The sequence below is a fragment of the Balaenoptera musculus genome, chromosome 11 (assembly GCF_009873245.2).
Source record: "Balaenoptera musculus isolate JJ_BM4_2016_0621 chromosome 11, mBalMus1.pri.v3, whole genome shotgun sequence".
In the NCBI taxonomy this organism is placed as follows: domain Eukaryota; kingdom Metazoa; phylum Chordata; class Mammalia; order Artiodactyla; family Balaenopteridae; genus Balaenoptera; species Balaenoptera musculus.
Window position 1 is genome coordinate 59,187,865 of NC_045795.1, and position 20,199 is coordinate 59,208,063.

The 20,199-nt window shown below is 42.3% G+C and overlaps 1 protein-coding gene across 6 annotated transcripts in view; it reads left to right on the forward strand.

Moving 5' to 3' along the window:
- Nucleotides 1-20,199, forward strand: part of ULK4 (unc-51 like kinase 4) — a 541,913-nt gene that overhangs the window by 206,978 nt on the left and 314,736 nt on the right. For all 6 annotated transcript variants that reach the window (XM_036870501.1, XM_036870500.1, XM_036870504.1 and 3 more), the window contains 2 exons: nucleotides 6,062-6,113; nucleotides 6,213-6,357. In XM_036870501.1, the coding sequence (XP_036726396.1) occupies nucleotides 6,062-6,113; nucleotides 6,213-6,357 (197 nt within the window). The remainder of the gene's footprint in view (nucleotides 1-6,061; nucleotides 6,114-6,212; nucleotides 6,358-20,199) is intronic.

Sequence of the window (20,199 nt, forward strand, 5' to 3'; positions counted from 1 at the left end):
TTTGCCTGTAATTGATATCTAATCTCTTAGCGTTGTGGTTGGAAAAGATACTTGATACGATTTCAATTTTCTTAAATTTACCAAGGCTTGATTTGTGACCCAAGATATGATCTATCCTGGAGAATGTTCCATGAGCACTTGAGAAAAATGTGTATTCTGTTGTTTTGGGGTGGAATGTCCTATAAATATCAATTAAGTCCATCTTGTCTAATGTATCATTTAAAGCTTGTGTTTCCTTATTTATTTTCATTTTAGATGATCTGTCCATTGGTGAAAGTGGGGTGTTAAAGTCTCCTACTATGATTGTGTTGCTGTCGATTTCCCCTTTTATGGCTGTTAGTATTTGCCTTATGTATTGAGGTGCTCCTATGTTGGGTGCATAAACATTTACAATTGCTATACCTTCCTCTTGGATCAATCCCTTGATCATTATATAGTGTCCTTCTTTGTCTCTTGTAATAGTCTTTATTTTAAAGTCTATTTTGTCTGATATGAGAATTGCTACTCCAGCTTTCTTTTGATTTCCATTTGCATGGAATATCTTTTTCCATCCCCTCACTTTCAGTCTGTATGTGTCTCTAGGTCTGAAGTGGGTCTCTTGTAGACAGCATATATATGGGTCTTGTTTTGGTATCCATTCAGCCAGCCTGTGTCTTTTGGTGGGAGCATTTAATCCATTTACATTCAAGGTAATTATCGATATGTATGTTCCTATTCCCATTTTCTTAACTGTTTTGGGTTTGTTATTGTAGGTGTTTTCCTTCTCTTGTGTTTCTTGCCTAGAGAAGTTCCTTTAGCATTTGTTGTAAAGCTGGTTTGGTGGTGCTGAACTCTCTCAGCTTTTGCTTGTCTGTAAAGGTTTTAATTTCTCCATCACATCTGAATGAGATCCTTGCTGGGTAGAGTAATCTTGGTTGTAGGTTTTTCTCCTTCATCACTTTAAATATGTTCTGCCACTCCCTACTGGCTTGCAGAGTTTCTGCTGAAAGATCAGCTGTTAACCATATGGGTATTCCCTTGTGTGTTATTTGTTGTTTTTCCCTTGCTGCTTTTAATATGTTTTCTTTATATTTAATTTTTGATAGTTTGATTAATATGTGTCTTGGCGTGTTTCTCCTTGGGTTTATCCTGTATGGGACTCTCTGTGCTTCCAGGACTTGATTAACTATTTCCTTTCCCATATTAGGGAAGTTTTCAACTATAATCTCTTCAAATATTTTCTCAGTCCCTTTCTTTTTCTCTTCTTCTGGGACCCCTATAATTCGAATGTTGGTGCATTTAATGTTGTCCGAAAGGTCTCTGAGACTGTCCTCAGTTCTTTTCATTCTTTTTTCTTTATTCTGCTCTGCAGTAGTTATTTCCACCATTTTATCTTTCAGGTCACTTATCCGTTCTTCTGCCTCAGTTATTCTGCTATTGATCCCATGTAGAGTATTTTTAATTATCATTTATTGTGTTTTTCATCGTTGCTTGGTTCCTCTTTAGTTCTTCTACGTCCTTGTTAAATGTTTCTTGCATTTTGTCTGTTCTATTTCCAAGATTTTGGATCATCCTTACTATCATTATTCTGAATTCTTTTTCAGGTAGACTACCTATTTCCTCTTCATTTGTTAGGTCTGGTGTGTTTTGACCCTGCTCCTTCATCTGCTGTGTGTTTTTCTGTCTTCTCATTTTGCTTATCTTACTGTGTTTGGGGTCTCCTTTTCACAGGCTGCAGGTTCGTAGTTCCCGTTGTTTTTGGTATCTGTCCCCAGTGGCTAAGGTTGGTTCAGTGGGTTGTGTAGGCTTCCTGGTGGAGGGGACTACTGCCTGTGTTCTGGTGGATGAGGCAGGATCTTGTCTTTCTGGTGGGCACGTCCACGTCTGGTGGTGTGTTTTGGGGTGTCTGTGGCCTTATTATGATTTTAGGTAGCCTCTCTGCTTATGGATGGGGCTGTGTTCCTGTCTTGCTAGTTGTTTGGCATAGGGTGTCCAGCACTGTAGCTTGCTGGTCGTTGAGTGAAGTTGGGTCTTGATGTTGAGATGGAGATCTCTGAGAGATTTTCGCCGTTTGGTATTACGTGGAGCTGGGAGGTCTCTTGTGGACCAGTGTCCTGAAGTTGGCTCTCCCACCTCAGAGGCACAGCCCTGATGCCTGGCTGGAGCACCAAGAGCCTTTCATCCACACGGCTCAGAGTAAAAGGGAGAAAAAGTAGAAAGAAAGAAAGAGGATAAAATAAAATGAAATAAAATAAAGCTATTATAAAGCAAAGCTATACAGACAAAATCTCACCCAGAAGCATACACATATACACTCACAAAGAAAGGAAAAGGGGAAAAATTAGTATATCCCGCTCCCAAAGTCCACCTCCTGAATTTGGGATGATTCGTTGTCTATTCAGGTATTCAGCAGATGCAGGCACATCAAGTTGTTTGTGGAGTTTTAATCCGCTGCTTCTGAGGCTGCTGGGAGAGATTTCCCTTTCTCTTCTTTGTTCGCACAGCTCCCGGGGTTCAGCTTTGGATTTGGACCCGCCTCTGCGTGTAGGTCGCCTGAGGGCGTCTGTTCCCCGCCCAGACAGAACGGGGTTAAAGGAGCAGCTGCTTCGGGGGCTCTGGCTCACTCTGGCGGTGGGGAGGGAAGGATGCGGATGCGGGGCGAGCCTGCGGCGGCAGAGGCCGGCGTGACGTTGCACCAGCCTGAGGCGTGCCGTGCGTTCTCCCGGGGAAGTTGTCCCCGGATCACGGGAGCCTGGCAGTGGCGGGCTGCACTGGCTCCCGGGAGGGGCGGTGTGGAGAGTGACCTGTGCTCGCACATAGGCTTCTTGGTGGCGGCAGCAGCAGCCTTAGCGTCTCCTGCCCTTCTCTGGGGTCCACGCTGATAGCCGCGGCTCGCGCCCGTCTCTGGAGCTCGTTTAAGCGGCGCTCTGAATCCCCTCTCCTTGCGCGCCGCGAAACAAAGAGGCAAGAAAAAGTCTTTTGCCTCTTCAGCAGCTGCAGACTTTTTCCCGGACTTCCTTCCCGGCTAGCTGTGGTGCGCCTTCAGTCTGTGTTCATGCCGCCAACCCCAGTCCTCTCCCTGCGATCTGACCGAAGCCTGAGCCTCAGCTCCCAGCCCCCGCCCGCCCTGGCGGTTGAGCAGACAAGCCTCTCGGGCTGGTGAGTGCTGCTCGGCACCGAGCCTCTGTGCGGGAATGTCTCCACTTTTCCCCCTGCGCCCCTGTTGCTGTGGGGTCCGCGCTGATAGCCGCGGCTCGCGCCCGTCTCTGGAGCTCGTTTAGGCGGCGCTCTGAATCCCGGACTCTCTCCCAGCTAGCTGTGGTGTGCTAACCCCTTCAGGCTGTGTTCACGCCGCCAACCCCAGTCCTCTCCCTGCGATCTGACCGAAGCCCGAGCCTCAGCTCCCAGCTCCCGCCCGCCCCGGCGGCTGAGCAGACAAGCCTCTTGGGCTGCTGAGTGCTACTCGGCACCGATCCTCTGTGCGGGAATCTCTCCGCTTTGCCCTCCGCACCCCTGTGGCTGCGCTCTCCTCCGTGGCTCTGCAGCTTCCCCCCTCTGCCACCCGCAGTCTCTGCCTGCACAGGGGCTTCCTAGTGTGTGGAAACCTTTCCTCCTTCACAACTCCCTCCAACTGGTGCAGGTCCCATCCCTATTCTTTTGTCTCTGTTATTTCTTTTTTCTTTTGCCCTACCCAAGTACGTGGGGAGTTTCTTGCCTTTTGGGCGGTCTGACGTCTTCTGCCAGCCTTCAGTCGCTGTTCTGTAGGAGCAGTTCCCCGTGTAGATGTATTTCTAATGTATCTGTGGGAAGGAAGGTGATCTCCGCGTCTTACTCTTCCGCCATCTTCCCACAGCCCCTGGTATCTTTTTCTAATTATGTTATTTGATTGGTTGTTGTAGGCATATTGGAAAACTATTGATTTTTGTCTCTTCATCTTCTGACAGCCTTGCTTTTTGGACCATGCCTAATTGTTGGTTTTCAAACTTATTGAGTTGGACATGTAGATAATTTCAGTCCCACTCCTCTCTTAATATGCTCTCTTAAACCTTCAGGATAGATGTTGAGCGTGTTGATAGGGGTTGATTAGTGGGATATATTTCTCTTCTTTGCATAGTTTTTTCTTTTGATGTACCTGGGAGTTTAGAGTTTTAAAAATTCCTTAGTGAAGCTTGATGTCTATGCTTTGAGTGATGTGATGTCACTTAATGGAAGAGGGTAAACAAAACATCCCTAGTTCTTAGGGTTGTGGTACAAATATCTAGATATAATGTTACATATAAACTTATTTTGTGGAGTGGAGCTAGAACAGGGTAACACTGACGGACTGCTACCCAAGTGTGGAGATCCTTACCTGTGTAGGGTATCCTTTCATTGGTTTGGACAGCAAGAGGGTGGTGTTGGGCCGTGGACCACTTTTCCTGCCTTTTTGTCAGTGTGAGGAGAGCACATCTTAGGATCAGGAATCAATTCAGCTATAAACAACAGGAATTTTGTTTATTGTCACCAAAAGAGTTCACCAAATGAGAGAGTAGTTTTCAGAATTACACTGTGGAAATGATTTGTCCTTTCTTCATCATCCATTTTCATTTGGGGGGTAAATTGTTATTTTGGAGTAGGTTTCAAACCATATTTGATTGTGCTCTGTCTGATGTAACTAGAAAATCATAGAGGTGGTTTGTGTAATGGGTTTAGATCTTTGGAATCTATTTCTAAAAATCACCAAGATTAACTTGTCATAGCGCTTTGATGTATTTGCAAAAACATGAGGATTATGTATCTCCTTTTCCTCCAATATTTTAATTGTTGTTTAGTTTAAACTTGACTAATGATCACCAGCTTACATATCTTTATTTGACGGTTTAATGTCAACTCATGCCAACCAGAGTTTGTATTATATACCAAAGTTCCTTTCATAAACTCTGAAGGTTTTGATAAACTACTGTCTTGATGACCATAATGTCATTTTGACCTGAGGGCTTTTTCAGATTTAAATGAGCTTGGTGGTTTATTAAATGTCGATGCAGAGTTTAAATCCTGGGTAAATTTAGCTGTTGCTTTTTTTTCACTCCTTTGACTAATGATTCTGTCAGTGGAAAAGGCATGGGTAGTGATTGATATTGTAATAGGGGTGGGGCGGGCGTGAGTGACAGCGTGTGACCCTTAGTGGGGCGGTTAGATGTCCTGCTCCCCCAACAGTCAGCCTCACGGTGGTCCGCGCGTAGCAGAGAGTGCGGTGAGAGACGGATTGTGGCTGGCCTTCTCCTTGGGGCCCTCTGGCCTTGGGCCGGCGGGTGAGCTGGGGGCCTTGGGGGCAAGCTGCGGGCTGTGTCCTGCAGGGCTCCAGAGCCCTGGCCAGGCCACCCACGGTCCGGGCCTGGCCTTGAGGCAGCAGCGAACCTCTCCCCCATCCCTGCCCCTACGACCTAATGGCGGCAGCGGTGGTCTCTGTGGGTCGCAGTGCGTGGGACCCGGCCCCTGATTTGGGCAGCCTGAGGGCCGGCTGGGTCCTGGGCGCCTGGCTCCCTCAGCGATGACGGCTGGGCGGGGTCTGGGGACCTGGCCCTGAGGGGCGCCGCCAGCTGAGATCTGCCTCCTCAGCCGGGCTGGGCACTGGTGGGAGGACCCAGGCTGGGTGACCGGCCCGCGCAGGGACCCCCTCCTCTTAACGAGGCCTGGACCTCGGAGGGCGAAAGTTGAGCCTTGGGACCTTGCCCCTTCTTGTCAGAACAGAGACTAGCGTTTGTTTGGTGGACGTTTACAGGAATATCGTGACCTGACCGTGACCTGACCTCAAGAACAAAGGATCTGACACCAAGAAGCTTCCAACAACTAACCCCGCCCCTCCCTCACCTTTCCTGTAAAAGGGCTTTGCTGAAAGCTTTCAGGGAGTTCGGGGTTTTTAAGGCATGAGCCACCCGTCTCCTTGCAGGGCCCTGCAGTAAACCTTTGTCTGCTCTGAACTCCGACGTTTCAGTATTGTTTGGCCTCACTGTGCGTCAGGCACACGGACTTGAGTTCGGTAACAATATCAGTTTTTTGTTTGTAGGGATTTGAACCAAGTCTTTTACGTCTTTCCTTTTAGGTGGTTGATTATATCCTTCCACCCTTGGTCTCCTTGGTTCAAAGCGGGAATGGTAAGTGTGACCACATCAGTGAGAATTCCATCAGTTACACATTCTGTTTTCATTCTATCTTCATGTGGTCACGTTCTTGGCATTTTTTTTTCTTTCAAGTGGAGTGGAGGCTCTTCAGCTTGCGGCTGCTCTCAGAAACCACATCTCTGCTCGTGAACCAGGAGGTTGGTGATGGCAAGAAGGAGGCGAATGTCGATTCTGACAGCAATCTTCTGGCTCTCATTAGAGATGTCTTACTTCCCCAGTAAGTCCCACGCACTGCACTCAGGCAGAGAAGTGTAGGGTGCCCAGGATGCTTCTGGCAAACGAGGTCCAGTGATGGGCTCGGGGTCGCAGGGACCTTATATTTTTGTCCGGGGGCTTATGCACTCACTGTAAAGGAGGTCTAGAAAGAGAGGCAGTAACTACTGTGCTGCATAGGACACAGGAGAATCTCAGTCCATCTTTAGAAACATCCATTTCGAACTTTATCTGTTTTCTACAAGGCACATGACTGGGGTTCTGCCGATTTAAAAATGTTTGTGGCCAGAGGGATAAGGTTTATTATTCAAGGTCAACATGACAAGACTCCTGAACATAGAATTGGGACTTTTCCTGGACCTTCTCAGAAATAATAGAGATGGAAAGAAATCTTCCTTCCCTCCCCTCCAAACTCTTGGAATGGAAATTAAGTTTAGTTAAAAACAGGATATTTTTTGCGGGGGAGGGATGGTGGCAGAACAGTTAATGAGTATTAATTAACCGAAGGGGATTATTTTTTTCCTTTTGCTCCATGGCTCACATAGCAAACACAATAGGATGACTGCCGAGAGCACCCAATGCAAATACGTTAAGCTCTAAAATGGCACCTTATAATTCAGGCAACACTGTAAATTTTATCAAACAAAAAAATTGAAGTCAAAAAAATTGAAGTTTAAAAAAGGTGCATGCCACATATCACTATTAAATAAATTTTTTATAAAATTAAACAAATGCTGGAAAGCGTGTCAGGCATTAAAGCGCATGCCTAATCCTGCTTCCTCAGGGCCTGGCCTGCAGTCTGAGTCAGTTCAGCAAGTTTTCAAGGATGGCAGCTCCACCAGATGCTCCCCGATATTTGTTAAACTTCTCAAGAGCTGTTCTTATTAAAAAACCTTTTTTTTTTTTCACAATGTAGAAACCAGATCTAATTATATTCCGAAGAGCTCAACCACTCCTTGTTGGCTTAGGAAGGTATATTTTACGAAGTGTGTAGCCAGTGTGTGACAACCCTTCTCCCAGCTGAGGGAGCCTGTCTTGACTGACGGGAGCTTGACCTGTGCCGGCTTGATTTACAAGCTAGCCGCTTGGTTCTTTTTGCTTCCCGTGCTTCTGCAGTTGGCTTCAGGGAGACTCCTGGTAATACATACAGTAAGAATACTTTTGATACTCAAAGTAAGAAAATGATTATCTATATGAAAAAAAATTAAACTTTGTCATGTGGAGCTTTCTCAGTGATAAACTATCAATGAATATATTTTTGGTTGCATTTGTTATATATGCGTGTGTGCATGTGTGGTTTGTACTTAATGTGGGTAAATATAAGATTCCAATCTTGTTTCATGGGATTAATTAATGCTATCAGTGCCATCTTATCTGCTACCCGACGACTTGTACTGAAGCATTTTTCAGGACCTGAGATGTCCCCCAAGAGGGACAGGATTTCCTCCAACAAGACTTCTCAGTTTAACAATAGTTTGTTAACACTGATGCACATTTGAAATAAAATCTCATTGTTTCTAAAGTCTGCCCACTTTTGGAACAGTCCGTAGTATAAAAAGTATTGAATCTATAATTTTAGTGCTCATATTTTATTCATTTGAGCTATAATAAATAATATGTATTTCCTTTAATGGGCATCTTTACCTTTTCCAAAGATGAGGAATTAAAGAGGAAAACACAAATGTAAACCACATGGCAACTCAAGAACAAATGTAATGTAGATGAGCTGAGGTTTTGATTAAGCAATTTAAAATGCACTTTGGATAATGTTATGGGATTTATTGGGATGTGGTGTGGAATGTTTTCAAACCTTGTGTACTGATTCTGATGTGAAGTGCAGGTCTTGGCTCTGCATTTAATTCTTTAAGCCTCAGTTTCCTCATCTATAAAATGAGGATAATTGTACCTAATTTAAAAGATTCAAAAATGAAGATTAAATGGGATACTTCTTGTAAAGCACTTAGTACAGTGTGTGGGACATAGTACGTTCTTTTTTTTTATTGTTTATTTATGTATTTAATTTATTTTTGGCTGCATTGGGTCTTAGTTGCAGCATGCGAGATCTTCGTTGAGGCGTGCAGGAATCTTTCGTTGTGGTGTGCAGGCTTCTCTGTAGTTGTGGAATGCGGGTTGTTTTTTCTCTTCTCTAGTTGTGGCGTGCGGGCTCCAGGGCGCATGGGCTCTCTAGTTGAGGAGCGTAAGCTCAGTAGTTGTGGCATGCGGGCTTAGTTGCCCTGCAGCATGTGGGATCTTAGTTCCCTGACCAGGAATCGAACCCACATGCCGTGCATTGTAAGGCAGATTCTTTACCACTAGACCACCAGGGAAATCCCCCGTAGTACGTTCTTGACAAATATGTAGCACCACTACTATTATTATTAGGAACATTATAATCCCTCCTATTAAACTTTAAAATGAAGATTGTAATGGTACAATAATAGTAATACTACATACTTCATAGAAATGGCCATTAAATAGATGCTGGTGATTGTGCCCACCTGGCATATATAGTAAGGGCTCAATAAATATGTAAAAAATTTAAAAAAATGAACTACAAATGACGAATTCATTTAACTTTGATACTGGAAAACTAGAAACCTTGACAAGGAATTTGGTCTTTGCAGATAGCTCTTGGCAATTGTAAGTTTAGAAATGCTCATAATGGAAAATTCATGTTTTTCAATGAGTATGTGCATATAATGGCTTAAGAATAATGAAGTTCCTAGAGTTTATAGGAGCTATATAAAACCTGCTTCAATGTGCAAATAGACATATTAATGTCGATCCTTTTAATTTTGTTAAAGTTTTAATCCTTCTTTGACCTTAAAAAATACTTTGGGTAAAGCCAAGGTGACAGTCTTTTCAGTGTTTTCACCTGTAAGTGTTGTATTAGTTAAGACGATTTCATTTTTTTAATAAATCTATTTATTTTATTTTTTTATTTTTGGCTGAGTTGGGTCTTCGTTGCTGCACGTGGCTTTCTGTAGTTGCGGTGAGCGGGGGCTACTCTTTGTTGCGGTGCGCAGGCTTCTCATTGCGGTGGCTTCTCTTCTTGCGGAGCATGGGCTCTAGGTGCACGGGCTTCAATAGTTGCAGCACGCAGGCTCAGTAGTTGTGGCTCACGGGTTCCAGAGTGCAGGCTCAGTAGTTGTGGCGCACGGGCTTAGTTGCTCCGCGGCATGTGGGATCTTCCTGGACCAGGGCTTGAATCCGTGTCCCCTGCATTGGCAGGCGGATTCTCAACCACTGCGCCACCAGGGAAGCCCCAGTTAAGACGATTTTATTTGCAAACAGTAATACTTAACTCAGGCTAACTTGCAAAGTATTTATTTGCTCACATAACTAAGAAGCCAGAGACTTGTGCTGGTGTCAAATATAGCTGGATTCAGGGGTTTGAATTATGTCTACAGTACTGTGTGTATGTCTCTTTCTTACCATCTCTTCTCTGCCTACATCTTTGTGGCTTTGTTCTCAAAGAGGCTCTTTCTACTTGGTGGTTAAGTGGCTCCTGGTTTATGATTCTAGGGAAAGAGTGGATGTCTTTTCTAATGGCTGTTACAAAATTTTCAGGGAGCACAATAATTTAATCTTGTTAAATACCATGTAATACCTCTCTTCCAGGTGCTTTTCAGAACTGCGGTGTGATATGAATGAAAATTCAGTTGTAAGAATAAATATCATATTAAAATAAGTATTAGTTATCGTTCTCAGAGAAACAGAACAAATAGGAGATATATATAGAGAGAGAGGGAGAGGGAGAGAGAGAGAGAGAGAGATTGAGATTTATTATAAGGAACTGGCTCACATGATTATGGAGGCCAAGAAGTCTTAAGATCAGCAGTGTGCAGGCTGGGACCCAGGAGAGCCAGTGGTATAGTTCCAGTTTGAATCTGAAGGCCTGAGAACCAGGAGAGCTGAGGGTATACTGACCAGTACCAGTCTGAAGGCTGACAGGCTGGAGACCCAAGAAGAGTTGATGTTTCCATTCAAGACCAAAGGCAGCAAAAGACCCATGACCCAGCTCAAGGAAGTGGGGCAGGAGGAGTTCCTTCTTACTCAGTCTTTTTGTTCTATTTTGGTCTTCAGTGGATTAGATGAGGCCCACCTACAGTAGGGAGGGCAATCTGCTTTACTCAGTCTACTGACTCTAACGTTAGTCTCATCCAGAAATACTCTCACTGGCACACCCAGAATGTTCGGTGACACACCAGTAATCAAACGTTGGTGGCCTGTGGCCCAGTCAAGTTGACGCGTCACTCCATCTATCATAGATAACATGAGTGAACGGCTTACTATGTAAATTGTGAATATCAAAGAACTGTTACCCCTTCTTACTGTGCATGCTTTGCTTTCTAAAGAGATGAAGTTTAGTTACAGGTATTTGTTTAGTGCCTTTTGTATGTGGAGGATTATGTAATAACCACATAGAGAGAGATGGTATTTGAGTTAGACTTTGAAACCTGGGTATGATTGGATGGAAGAGGAGTGTCTACCCCAGGCAGGAATGGGGTAAGCAAAGGTGTGGAAGAGGCAGAGTAGTGGGCAGTGAGCAGACCAGCTTATTTCTAGCAGAAATCTGCATGTGAGAGTTCTGTGAAATAAGCTTGGGAGAAAATGTTTTCTCTCTTCATCAGCCCATTCATTCACTGATACTAATTGTATCCATCTTATTTCATAGGCATATTTCTAATAATGACTAAGATAGGTACAGCCTCTGCCTTTGTGGGATGTATTGTCTGGGAGAGCCAGATATTTCATAAATTAATAATTTTTTTAACCGTAGAAGTTTGTAAGTCATGTAAGTCATAAATGTTTAAGTATAAATTAAATAAATATCAAAGCTGCCTTTCTTAAAATGTGGGCCTACACCATGTTTATAAACGTGCTGAGGAACACATGTTCTTTCTGAAATATTCTGTGTGCTTTTGAGTTTTACCCATTTAACTTTTTTAAGCTCAAGGTTTCTCAACGTTACATGACATTAGGACACTACTTACTAAGGCTTATCTGTTAACATCACCCAGAACTCTAGATTCCTTTGGTCACAATCTTATACTATTCCGTTATGGGCATTTCCATGTCAGGAACAAGAAAGGGATGCTCATCATCAAAACTTTAACTTTGGATTATCAGTGTTAACTAATAATACAAGAAAATTAAACTCTAAATATTCTATTCGTTTTTCTATTGGTGCATAACAAGTTAACACAGAGTTAGCAGCTTACATCGACATCTGTTGATTAGGTCACGCTCTGTAGGTCAGGAGTGTGACTTCGTGCGACTGGGCTCCTAGCTCAGGATCTCGAGCTGCTGAAATCGCACGGCTGCTGGGCTGAGTCCTTGAGTGAAGACTCCGGGAGGAATCTGCTTCCCAGCACACTCAAGCTGTTAGCAGAACTGTTTCTTGTGGTATTAGCTTCTCAAGGCTGCTGTAACAGATTACCACACACCGACCCGCTTAAAACAACAGAAATGTATTCTCTCACAGTTTAGGAGGCCGGAAGTCTGACATCAAGGTGTCAGCAGGGTTAGTTCTTTTTTGAGACCCTGAGGGTGAATCCACGCACCTCTCCCAGCTTCTGGCGGCTGCCGGGCATCCTGGGTTTATGGCAGCGTCTCTCCGGTCTGTGTCTGTCTTCACGTGGCCTTCTCCCCGTGCGTCTGCCTCACATTCGCCTCTGCCTCTCTCTTGTAAGGACATCTGTCATTATCTTTAGGGCCTACCCTTAAATTCAGGGTGATCTTACCTCGAGATCCTTACCTACATCTGTAAATCGCCTCTGCTTCTCTCTTGTAAGGACATCTGCCATTATATGTAGGGCCTGCCCTTAAATTCAGGGTGATCTTACCTCGAGATCCTTACCTACTTCTGTAAAGACCCTTTTCCCAAATAAGGTCACATTCACAGGGGGTCAGCACTTGGACATATCTTTTGGGGGCCATTATTCATCCCAGTATACAGATGCAGGACCAAAGTCACTGTTTCTGTGCTGCCTCACGTTCTTTTAAGTGCCCGAAATTCTTTTCACGTGGACCCTCCATCTTCAAGTCAGCAGTGGTTTGCCAAATCCCCTTCATGCTTGCCATTACTCTGACTTCCTCTTTGGCCACCAGCTTGAGAAAACCGTCTGCTTACTGAAGTTGGTAGTAGTGTTCGTTGGTAATGTGGATCTTGTGATTAGAATATATTTGTATTCATATCTTGGCCCTGCCATTGACTTGGTGTGTGAGCCCTCACTTCCTCCTTCCCCTCCCTGCTTTCCATTTCTCCTCCTTTCTTCAAGATAGTTGAAATGCCAGGAACGTAACTGCTATCTGTATGGTTAATGAGGAAAAGTTTTTTTCTGGGAAGAAAGATAAACCACATATACTCAGAAAATTACCATGATTTTTTCCGGCAAAGAGACAAGATTTAATTTTAAAGGTTCATGCAGAAGAGGAGAGGCAATATTTAATGAAACTTAAGCCCAGAGTGACCTTATTAATTAAAATCAGCACCTCTCAGAAGTTTTATATCAAAGTCATTATCAGTGAAATCTTAACATTGAAAGTAGTCCTCTGCTGACTGTTTGAACTTCTTTTTCTGACACTTGTTACATAAGGGGAGAGCATTGCTCTTTCAGTATTTAGCTATAAACAGGACTAGAGCCTCCACTCAGGAAACACATCACTACTCTTGGGGTAGAGGAAATTCTGATATTCCTACAAATGTAAATAATGTAATTTGAACTACCTTGTGTGATTGTTCACAGGAGGTTTAAAACCCTTCCTTCTTCTCTCCCTCCTTTCTCCCATTTCTCATATAAATGATATATCAAGTGACTTCTCTGTGCCAGGAACTCAGGATACAGTGGTGAGAAAGATTGAATCCTTGCCCCTCGGTGTTCATACCGTATAGTGGGTGAGACAAAGCAGTAAATAAATAAATATCTAAGGTGATTTCAGTTAATTGTGAGCGCTCTGAAGAAAATACAGAAAATGGTGTAAGTAGGTAGAGGATGACACCTGCCATATCAGTAAACAAAGGATGTTGTGACCATCAAGCCCTCAGCCACTGCCACCACCCCAGACTGTGCCCCCTGGGGCATTCAGGATGGAGAAAAGCAGGACCCTGGCCCCAGATAGCTAAGGTGCGTATCAAAGGAATGACTTCAATCAGCCCAGACTCTTGCATCTTCCCATACGGAGAAAAGTGCTAGATTCGTTCACTTGAGGTGTCTGGTTTTTCTTTAATTGACAGTAGTCTTTTGATGTTCCGACTACCTGCCTGGTTTTTGCTGCAAAAGCTCCTGTACATCCTGGCCCCTCCCTTACTTCTCTGGAGTGGTTCCTCAGAGCGATCTGAGAGGCCGCCTCTCAGGCTTAAGTCCTCAGCAAGTCTGCCAAATAAAACATAATTCTCAACTTTTAGGTTACGCTTTTTTTTTTTTTTTTTTTTTTTTTAATCGACAAGGGGAAATGGAGGGAGGGCCTATTTTATTTTATTTCAATAGCATAGTCAGGGAAGGCTTTATGCCAGGCAGCAAGCCGTGGGGAAAAAATGCGCTAAGCGATTTGCCTTTGGTAGACTGGAACCACTTTGCCAACATGTTTTGTTCTATTTTCATATTTTTCTTTAGCTTTGAGTGTTTTCTGTTGAAAAGAGATCATGCTGATATAAATGTGTTTACAGTGTTTTTATGACAGTAGGACATTCAGCATTTCTCTCCTGGGGAAAGTGAGTACTGTCTTTTTTTTTTTTTAACAATTCTCTTGTGACCTGTACAATCATCAGGGCCATAATGACTTCATAAATTATTAAGGCTTTGTTTTTTAAAATCTCAGAAAGGACTGTACCCTTGACAACTTAGAATTGTATTTCCTTTTAGAAATTTGAATTTATAAATGGATTTTGTTAGTGGCAACACACTGTAGAGTTGATGTCTCTGAAATAATATCCAGTAAAAGTCATGAGTTTCACTACCTGATTTCTGTGTTGGTGGCTCAGAGGACATCCAGATGCTTCTGTATTGCATCTTTGTCTCCCTTAACTACAAGTATTCTATGTTAAAATAGGCATGAACTTGACCATCTTTGATGGGAATCAGAATATATAGGAGTATTTCATTTTTGGCCATTCCTTAGATAAGTTTTTTTTTTGCACATAGTATTTAATTAAATATTTTTGCACCAAAAGAAAGTTCCACTTTGTTCTTTTTACTTAATCCTTTTATGTTTTGAGTGTGTACCTAAATCAGTGCATTTAGGTAGAGTGATTTTTTCTCTTTTGGGGGTACAACCTATGGGAATCTGAATTGGGATAATTTGGGAGTTAGAGTAAAGGTAAAGGCTCTTTCATCCTTCTGAATCAGAATAATTCTAGTACTCCAGTTCTTTGGATAATATTTTGTAAACCTTGAGTGTTGCTTTAGTGAAGTCATTGTTTGCTTGTTTTTTTTTTAGCCTTTCAGGCCTTCATAATGAAAATTTGCTGTTGATTTTATCGAAGAAGCCCAGACATTAGGGCTTACTATCTGAAATTATATTTAATACTTATTTTGAAGTCTTACCTATCTTTCTCTCACTTAAAAAATGTAATATATATATATATATATATATATATGTATGTATGTATGTATGTATCTTCCCACCATTTGTTTATTTCTCCATCCACTTATGTATCCATGTACCTACTGATATGCTTAAGTATCTATGCGTCCACGCAAGACAATAGAGTGTCACGTAGAACTTAGGTCACATGAAAACACAAGATTGGAAAGTCTCAAGATATCAACTATTTATTTGATTTATGCCCTCTCTCAGTTCATAAAATTTTGGAGTTGACTCAAGATACCACCTAGTACAAATTTTGGAAGAACCTGTACAGAAAATGCCCAAAAGAGTAGGTTATCTCCCCCCTTTCTCATAGCAGTCCAGGGAAAGTCCTCAACCTTCTCCAAAGGTAGCTTTCACCTCCATGCTTTTGCTGTTTGGCAGCCTTCTCTTTATCTGACCCCACACATCTCCTTCCTTTAAACTCTTTAAGCCTGGAATCCACCCTGCACTGTTACAAATGCATTTTAACATAATGCCTTCCTCATAGCTTCCTTTGCTCAGAAACCTTGAAACCTTTAGGTGGCAGAAAATAACATTAATAGTTCTTACCCAGCCATTCAAGACTCTCAGTGTTTTGCCTCTTGCCTACCATTTTATGTTAACATCTGCCTTCTCCACTCTATGATTTCTCCATTCCTGGTGAGATTTACTTAGTACTTTCTGAAATTTCCTCCTTGGAACCTGTGTCTTCCTCCTACCCCCAGACATCATACTGTGAATATCTGTATCTGTACTTATATAACACTCTTTTATTGACTGTCTTGTAATCTACTTACCTATACCTACATTTATAAATGTTTTAAAAATCATTAAACAATTCCTGGTTAGTAAATATCTAGGATTTTCCCAGTATTTCACTATTATATGTACTGCTACAAAGGCCATTTTTAGAGCTACATCTTTGGGTGCATACTGATTTCCTTTTGTTGAATCTCTAGATGTGGAACCACTGTGTTGAAAATTAAGTACATGTTAAGGGCATTTGACATGTTTTGACAATTTGTTTTTGAAGATGACAAACGGTGTATGCTACCAGCTTCTGTTTATGAAACTGCCTTTTTTCTGTACTCTTATTAGCTGCAGCTTGCAGTCCTTCAGATAATCATGATGCTGACAATTTTCTCCCCATATTTGTTAGCCATTTATATTCTTCTTAGGTGGATTTTGTACTTTTTTTTTTGGTGGGATGGTTGTTGGTTTGCAAATAGCTCTCTATATATTAAGAATGTATAAAATCTACCAATATTCTGCAAATAAATTTTCCCGCATTTGATTTGTTTGTGGTGGTTTTGCCACTGAGAAACATTTACTACTTAAAAACTTTAAAACTGTGAATGTTTTTTGGATTCATTTCTCTTTGTTGTCATGCTATAGAGGCCTTCTCACCTAAGAGTATGTGAATATTTACTCATTTTAGTACTTCAACAAAGTTAAAAATTTGTACTTGAATTTTTAATTTATTGATGATACATTTTCATAAGATATGGCCTGACCATTCTGTCTCCCTTTCTGTGATGACTCTTTTCTTGTCCAATGTTGGGTCACCTTTCTTTCCTTTTAATTTGTGTGTCTATTCTTGATCCCACGCTACACTTAACAATTCTAGTGGTTTTGTAAAGTAGTTTAGCTTTTCTTTTTTTTTTTTTCCCTTAGATTGCATATATATGTGTTAGCATACTGTATTTGTTTTTCTCTTTCTGACTTACTTCACTCTGTATGACAGACTCTAACTCCATCCACCTCACTACAAATAACTCCATTTCGTTTCTTTTTATGGCTGAGTATAGCTTTTCTTTTAGCAGGTTCTTCCTCATTGTATTTCTCCTTAAAATTCCTTGGATATCCTGGAATCACTCTTTCCTCCCAAATTCTCAGAGAACACTCCATTGACATGTGAAATGTGAGTTTGGGGTTTAATTCCAGCAGAGTGGACCTTTTTATGATATGGTGCCTCCCCTTTTCCTCAGTGAAATAGGTACTTCTTTCCATGTGGCCCATTCTTTGGTCACACCCCCAGAATAACTCCTCACAATAATCAGAGTTATTTAGGTAGCCTGTTTCAATGTTCTGCCAGCCTACCTGCTTGACACTGGTTACTCCAGGCACTTGACAAGGTAGGGAAGAGTCTAGCCCTCGGATCCCTGAATATGTGATTTTTAGAACTTTTCTCTCCTCTTGGATAGCGAATTTAGTATGAATGGCTTTTCTTGCCTGGGTTTTAGATGAACCTAGCAAAGATTCCTTATTTGGGGAGGATCCTAGAAGTGGAAGAGAGGGGTGTTGGGAGTGGACAGCATGCTTTCATGTCAACAGCAGCGATCGCAGTCTCTGGCCGGGCTCAGGGCACTTGGAATGCTCCTCTCCAGCCCCTGTCCATCCACGTGGGCCAGCTCCACACTGGTCACTCTCCTTTATAGCCATTTCAGGAGTCTGGGGTTATCTTTTTTTTGGTTTTGTTTTCCTGCCAAGTCTCATTCAGAGGAGTGCAAAATCCAATTACTATCAGCTCAGTTGCATTCTCTCTCTTGAGAAAGACAAGCTTAATAAGTCACAGCATTCTTTTGGCTAGTTCTTGCTGACCATTAGAAACCTATCTAAAATATGTTCAGTATATCAATATTTCTATGCTAAACATATCCATTATAAAATTTACCCTTCTTTTTCCAAGGGGAAAAAAACAGCAGTATTCTTTGGGAAAATTGTTATGCGTTAGGCTGGTACAAGCTTCATCCTTCCCTCCTGTTTCAAGGTTAGATAACCTTCAAACAACCTCAACACATTTGTATTTCAGACAGTAAAAGTTTCATCAGTGTTTCGGTTTTAAATGTAGGTTCTACATATTCTTGTTAAGTTCCTTTAAAAATATTTCATATTTTTCAGTCCTCTTGAGATTGTTTTCTCTATTATATTTCTAACTAGTTGTCCATGTGTTCTCCTCTGCTTTCTGTACAAGCATGTGAGTAAGGACATCCCATGGGCAGCTTTTTAAAATTCATAGTTTTGTGGTCCTTTCCTCAGTGATTCCAGTAAGTCTGGGAGTGGGAGCGAGGGGAGCTGGTCATCTGGGGTATGTGAGTGACTCCTAAGAAGCTTCTTACCCCTACTTCTGTTGAAATTCTCTGGCTGACAATTTGCAAATACCAGTAATCAGTGGAAGAGTGCGTTCTGCTCTTGTCTCTGACTTTAATGCCTCACTATAAACTCAGCAGTGCCTCAGTTTCCCTGTTAAGGATGTGTGCTGCAAAGGCTTAGCTCAGCAGGTGTGGGGTGGTTCAAACCCTGCACATTATGGAGAAACTGGCTCTTGACTCCCTTCTGGAAGAGTACTTCTGAGCCTTTGGAATATCCTTCCTGATAAGAGAGTCTGTATCCCTGGGGCCTTGAGCCATGCCAGATAATTCACGCTAACAACGTGAATTATGGCGGGGCGTTGGGCCACACCATATCAGCTTGACCCTTGGAGGGGCTGGAGACAGAGGTTAGCCACACAGGCACTCCACACCTAAGTGACTGACCCCTAATAAAACCCTGGACGCCAGTGCTTCCCTGGCTGGCGGTACTTCACACGTGTTGTCACACAGTGTTGCTGGGAGGACTAAGCCCTGTCCACACAACTCCACTGGGAGAGGACAGCTAGAAGCTTGTGCGTGGTCCCTCCTGGACTCTGTACTATGTGCCTTTCATCTTTGCTGATTTTTAACCAGTATCCTTTCTCTGTAATAAACCGCCATCGGGAACATAACAGCTTTTCTGAGTTCTGTGAATCTGTCTAGCAAATCATTGAACCTAAAGGTAGTCTTGGGTGCCCCCAATTGAGGATGATAAGAGCTTTTTATTTTCTAAGACTATTAAGAGAAGGAAAATGCTGAGTTGTTACTTTTTAAAAAAATTTCGAATTGTATGTTAATTTTACAAATACATCTTTATCACCTCTAAAGATGTTCCTTGATTTTTGTTTTATTCGTATGATAAAATGTCTGGTTTTCCTCAATTTGATTTTTACTTGTTAATATTTTATTTATGAACGATTGGTACTTTGTCTTTTATCTTTGTCATACATGGGTGAATCTTTAATTGCTATAATTTAAAAATATTTCATAAGAAAAATTACTAAAATATGGTACTTCCTGCCTCCTTAAACAGAGTGCTCTGCCCAGTTTAACATTTCCTTGACTCTGTACCCCCATTTTGAACATTATGGTGTGTAATGGGCCCTCAGGTCCCATTGGGGGATGAGAGACTGCTTCCTCTGTGTTAAATGCTCCCTGGACTGCTTTCTGCTACGAGTTCTTGGGTTTGCTTTCTTTTGTTTTTCCTATGCTTTCAAGCCCCACTTCTTGTAATTCTTGGGTTGTCTTTCTGTAATAGTCCCTCTCCTCCCTTTACTTGGCTCCTTTTTTAAAGACTGTGGGCTTAGAGGCTGCATAATTAAGCTTGTTATGTAATGATTTCCAAAATGAGAGTAAATAGGCTCTGAGTAAGAGCCTGGGGCCCTCTTCTCTAGAGGATAAAACATCTGCTTCATGTCATGGAGTTTTAAATACACATTTTGGATTTTTGGAGATGTTTTGCTCCCTCGGTAGTTGGTTGTTCTGGAGAGTTAAATCGTAAAGTTGATTGGTTAGTTTGTCCATTTATTTATTCATTCATTCATTTGGTGCTTATTAACTGAGCATCTACATGGTGTTGTTTACTGGATAGCTGAACCTAAGTAGGTCACACACAGTATACAGGCCAGCTCTATATCTAGCAAATAACATGGGAGCACAGTGGAAACTTTTGATGAAGACATTTTGAGTTTTATTCTCTCTGGTAATACTTTTCATTTCAGGTTCTAAAGTATTAATAAGAATGCCATTCAGCAAAGAGTTGACATAGCGGATCTGAGACTGCTCTCCTGAGAAAGCCCTGCTTGCAAGGTTGGCCTTGGCTGCCATCTTGGGACTTGGCTCTCAGAGAGCTGCCAGTCAGTGTTTAACTGATGAGGGTAGTCCTCTGTGCCCAGACTGTTTGTGCAGACAGTATGGTTTATGCTGGATGCCTGCTTTCATCCTGGGAGTCTGGGATTTTTGGTACATGTTAGGTTGCCTATGCAACCAGCCCCACACGATAAATACCTTGGTCACTTGAGTGTCTAATGGGCTTCCTTGGGCAGTAACATCACGCACACATGCTGCATTTTTGTGGCTGGGGGGAGAGTGTGCTCTGTGTGACTGCTCGTGGGAGGGAGAGAGGATAAGGAAGTTTGCAC